Source organism: Montipora capricornis, chromosome 10, assembly GCF_036669925.1.
Source record: "Montipora capricornis isolate CH-2021 chromosome 10, ASM3666992v2, whole genome shotgun sequence".
Lineage (NCBI taxonomy): Eukaryota > Metazoa > Cnidaria > Anthozoa > Scleractinia > Acroporidae > Montipora > Montipora capricornis.
In genome coordinates this window covers 52,937,828-52,942,827 of record NC_090892.1, presented here as the reverse complement: position 1 = coordinate 52,942,827, position 5,000 = coordinate 52,937,828, and the positions used below count along the sequence as shown (strand labels likewise).

Here is a 5,000-nt window from a genome sequence, read left to right as displayed (position 1 = left end):
AAACTCAAATGCTTCTTCTAGAGAAGACTATATATTCCACAAATATTGACTGTTTTCGCATTTACATTTGACCTTTGTAGCCTTCTGTCTTTTGTCTGTCATTCGTAAACAATACAATGTAGCTAAAACAATGTAACTATTCCAACGGCCAATCAGCACTTCTGACTGGATTCCGGGCAGATAGTATGGAATTTCTGTCACTGAATTGAAGACGTTTCTCCTTGCGAAACGTCCCCAGCGATGAAGAGCAAGGAGAAACGGATGTTTTTGCAGGCTACCCCAACAAAGGAAAATCAAATTCAACTAGTATTATTGAAGCTTTACAACAGCGTTGTAAAACGTAGTTAATGGAGTGTGACTCGATCAATGCTTTGCACGTATCAGTGCCGGTTAAGTCTTGCAGCGACTTCCCCAAGCTTTGGTGTTATTTTTACGCTCTCTATCTGCCTTTGTTCTTGTCCGATCCAGCACATGCAGGCGGAGTCGGCTCGTAGTGCTTGGGAGATAAGGAGGCTTGAGCTATTTTTAGCGCTTACACTCTTTCCATTATAGCACGATGCTGGTCGGGGGTTTAGCTCATAGTGCCATGAGAGTTGGGCTTGTATATCATTATTTGGCTTTTACTACGGAAGTCGTCTTTCACGCCGATCATGGAGTGGTGTCCCCCCATTTTATGCCAACATTGTCTCTTGTGTTTTGTTATTGAAGAGTGTTGTAAATATTAATACCCGCGGGAACTGCGACATTAAAAAATATTTAGAATACATCTCAACATGACAAAAATTACACCACTAAAAAAAAAAGGTGATCCTGTTCAATAACATTCTCCAATTTGTAATGACTAAGCAGTCTTTCTTATTTTGTCAGCATGAAATTTTATAATAAATTATGTAACTAACAGACTCTTGCAGCAACAAGAATACTTACCTTGATTGTGATAGATTTCCTAAAGAAAATAAAGGAAAAATAGTTTGGAACAAAACTTCCAATTTCCAAGGATTATTAATAAAAGAAACAATTATGCTGCATGTCAGATATGTGGTATTAAGGTCAATGGAGCCCTGGGAAGACACCAGCAACCTCATCCCATCCCTTCTGTTATGCATTGGTACAGGATTAATGAGAATTACCGTAGCTGAATGAAAAATGCAAACTACCAAAAACGTTTTGTTGAACTCTTACAAAGGAATCAAACTTACCCAGTCTTTAGTGCTCAGTTTTGCAGCTTCATTATAAACCTCAAGAGCAGCCTTATGTCGAGCAAGAAGGAAACTGTAAAAAATCAGTATAATTATGTATTCATTTATTTAATAAATAACAGGTGACAACATTTTTTTCTTGAGGTTGTTGTAATTACAGTATACTCTTTTTGTTCAACCATCTCAGCCTTAGAACAAACAAAACACAAATACCTGCAACAAGAATGAGATGCATGTAGCCTACCTATACTCTCAAGGAAACGCCTTTGGAATCTTGCGATACAGAGAAAGACCTCGGTGTGTGGGTGTCAAGCAACCTCACCTCGGACAAACAAGTAACTGAACAGTGTGCGAAAGCCAACAAACTCCTTGGGTTTGTGCGTCGAGTTTCTAGGTACATCCAAAGCACCCAAACGCGTCGCACACTCTACCTTTCTATCATCCAATGCCATCTCGGCTACGCAACCCAAGTATGGTCACCACAGTCTATTGGCCTACTTAAACGAGTTGAAAACGTGCAGCGCCGTGCAACAAAACTAATTTTGAAGCTCCCTTTCCGCTGTGATGTAACCTATAAGACCCGCCTCTAACTCACAAATCTGTTACCCATCTCATACTGGCATGAATATTTGGACATGGTTTTTTTCTACAAAGCTGTTAATAACTTAGTTTTCGTAGACAGTGAAGCTTTACCTGTAACTAGACAATTTGCGAGATCTACTAGGACATCGGGCAGCAGTGCTATTACTTATATTCCTAACCGATGTAGAACTGTTACCTATCAACGTTCATTTTTCATACGCGCGTGCCGCGCATGAAATGTTCTTCCCGCTGAGCTACGCACAAGGCACATCTCTCTAGCTTCATTTAAAAGTTTATTACTTCAATATTATAAAAAGGCTTTGAACTTGTACGACGTTGACGACATTAGAACCTGGAGAACAATCTGTCCTAGGTGTAACACAGCGAGGTCTCTCCTATGCCCGCTAACGTGCTGCTTCTAGCAATTTGGACTTCCGCTTTGTTTCCTCTCAAGTTTCATGCTTACATATTAGTAGCTTTAGTTATTAAGTATTTTTATATAAATAATTAACGAGGGATCCACTGTAATTGGCTATGCTGTAGTGGTCTCCCCACCTAATTATCATTATTATTTTTTTCTCCTTGTATTATTTTTTCTATTTTTACCTATATATTTATATTGTATTCCAGTTAGGCGAAGCTAAATAAATAAATAAATTATCTTTCACATTAATTAGAAGACACAAAAGATGTGGACAATAGATATGGTAGTCTACAAAATAACATTTATAATACAAGCCTGCAAATAATTTTTTGCTATAAGCCTGTCATATTTCAGGGCAGGGACATTAGGTTTGACCTGACATGCAGCCACCCTGGTCAGACAAAATTTTTTTCCAACACTTATTAAGTGGGATGCCTGTGGCGTCTAGATGGTTTCCACAGTACAAAATGAAAATGGCAAGGTCTTCTGAATTTTTATCTAAACGAGGGTTGAAGATGAGCTAGAAATAAATCTTTTTTCCAGATCCCTAACGTCTTTCGTTTGGAAAATACAGCATTTTGATAACCGGTTGTCTTGTTGGTGGACCACAGGTAGCCCACCAACGTCACGGGCTCATGTGAAACACTTCCGCAAATTAATAACTCAAAAACGATGTAGTGCACAGACCTGAGAATAATTTGGAGAGGTGGTTTATGTATTGTCTTTACAACATTTCAAGTTGTTGGCTTCTTTTATTGAATGCCTCTCAACTTGTTTTTTGTTGTGTGACAATGAAAATGATCGCAACATGCACTCACTTCCTAATGCTGTTTTGACAAATTATATTGTTGATATCGTTTTGCCATCCCATTCTTATGTTGTTGCTTCTTTTTTTTTTGTCATTTTGAAAAGTGGAACAAAATGCATTTGTACAAATCCTGAAATGTTTCAGCTTTTGCTTACACTGTGCATACGCAATAATGTTAACTTTTCTAATTTTGTCATTGAAGTCATGGAGAAATGTGATTCAAGTCAATTCACTGTAAAACTGGTCATAAAATCTTATCAGTCCAATGAAAACACAAACAACGGGCATTTGTGGAATACTACCCCTGTTGATTCCACAGTACAATCCTTCCATGAAGGATGAAGGATTGGTCAACCACAGCAGGTCTAATACTGGTAGCTGAGAGATAATAAAATAACTTACAGTGACTGCTGTTGACAAACATATCTGACCAAAGTGACAATTCCCATTACAATCTAAGACAACATTTTTAATGACATTTTTAACTTCCTTGTCCATTTCTGAAAGACTTTTTTCATCTAGACATGAAATAAATCTTATTATAATGGCTTGCGATCTCCCCCCCCCCCCCCCCAAACAAAACAATGTTGAGGCACAACTGGGTAATTTGCACTTCTCCATGAACACACACATTGAGTTGGAGGAGGGGGGGGGGGGTACATCCTGGCTCTTCTTTAATTTTCAAGTTGTCATATGGATAGATTGTAAATACATGTAAGTCATACTACTGTAACAGTAGTTTATTCCGCCACCAACGTTTCAAGGCCAGACTGGTGCAAGCCTTGTGTAGCTTTAAGTAAGCTTGGGCTTAAAGCCTCAAGACAATGAAATGGTATGCTGGTATGCTACAGTGGCAAATGGAAGACAGAATTACATGAACAAGTGAGAGTTAAACCTAATACTGGCCCTAAATTCTGTCAACACAAATGCAGGTTTTTTAATGGACAAACAGTAAACCCCAAATACAGACTAATAACAAAAATTAAAATTACAGTGCACTCACAGAGATCTTGCCACCTGTTTGAGGTTATCAGCACTCTGTGGATTGATTTGTACAGTTCTCTGGAACAGGTCCAGTGACTCCTGGATCTGACCTTCTTGTCGTAGAATTAACGCTGCAGTGGGAAATGGGAAAAAAAAAGAAGATGGTGTCTAGATCTATTTTGAAAGCTCTGCTTGTTTTAATTTTGCTTTCAAAAATGCACTTTCCTTTAATTTGTTCTTGTGAGACAAATGACAATACTCTAAATAATATCGCAGTTCGCTACAACGACACAACCAAAAGTGAGAATCCTCCAGTTTACATTATGCAAGTTGCAAGGATTGGTGGGATAAGGGTGTGAAAGGAAAGGAACTTTACTGATTAGTGCCTAATTGTCTAGCACTGTAGCACTAATTGGGGACACTGTAAATTGAAATTAACAAAAGTAAAATCAAATGTTGGTTTTTGAGAGGAGAAAACTGAAGCACCTGGAGAAAAACCTCTTGGTGCAGATCAAGTAGAGAACCAAAAAACTCAACCCACATAATTGTGACGCCGAGTCTGAGGATCGAACCCAGCCTTAATTGGTGGGAGGCGAGTGCTCTGACTCACAACTGCACCATCCCTGCACCACATTTGACAACCTAAAAGTAAAAGATCTCTAATGAAACTCTCCCCAAGAGACAAGTTCCCAGGACCCAGGCACACCCCCTCCATGCCATATAATGCAAGTGTTGAGCAAAAATAGCATTAAAAGCTAGGTAAACACACCATAAACACCAACCTGGCATGGGCAACACATCACACCTTCCCACATGCTTGGCGTGGTAGTCTGGTGTGATCCCAACCCAGGCCAATTAACTGGGTGGAATGGTTGTGCGCATGCATGATCATGTGTCGGCCACACTGGATTGGTGTGGTCACCTTGCTTTTAGTGCATTTTTCACTTATTATATAAATGTTGAGTATCATTAAATAAGGAGGACTTTTAACTAACCCACACAT

The 5,000-nt window shown here is 39.0% G+C and overlaps 1 protein-coding gene across 1 annotated transcript in view; it reads right to left on the bottom strand.

The window, feature by feature from the left end:
- Positions 1-5,000, bottom strand: part of LOC138019698 (Bardet-Biedl syndrome 4 protein-like) — a 19,333-nt gene that overhangs the window by 11,183 nt on the left and 3,150 nt on the right. Inside the window, exons 4-6 of the mRNA XM_068866560.1 lie at positions 4,017-4,128; positions 1,200-1,272; positions 928-946 (exon numbers count right to left, since the gene is read on the bottom strand). Coding sequence (XP_068722661.1) covers positions 928-946; positions 1,200-1,272; positions 4,017-4,128 — 204 coding nt within the window. The remainder of the gene's footprint in view (positions 1-927; positions 947-1,199; positions 1,273-4,016; positions 4,129-5,000) is intronic.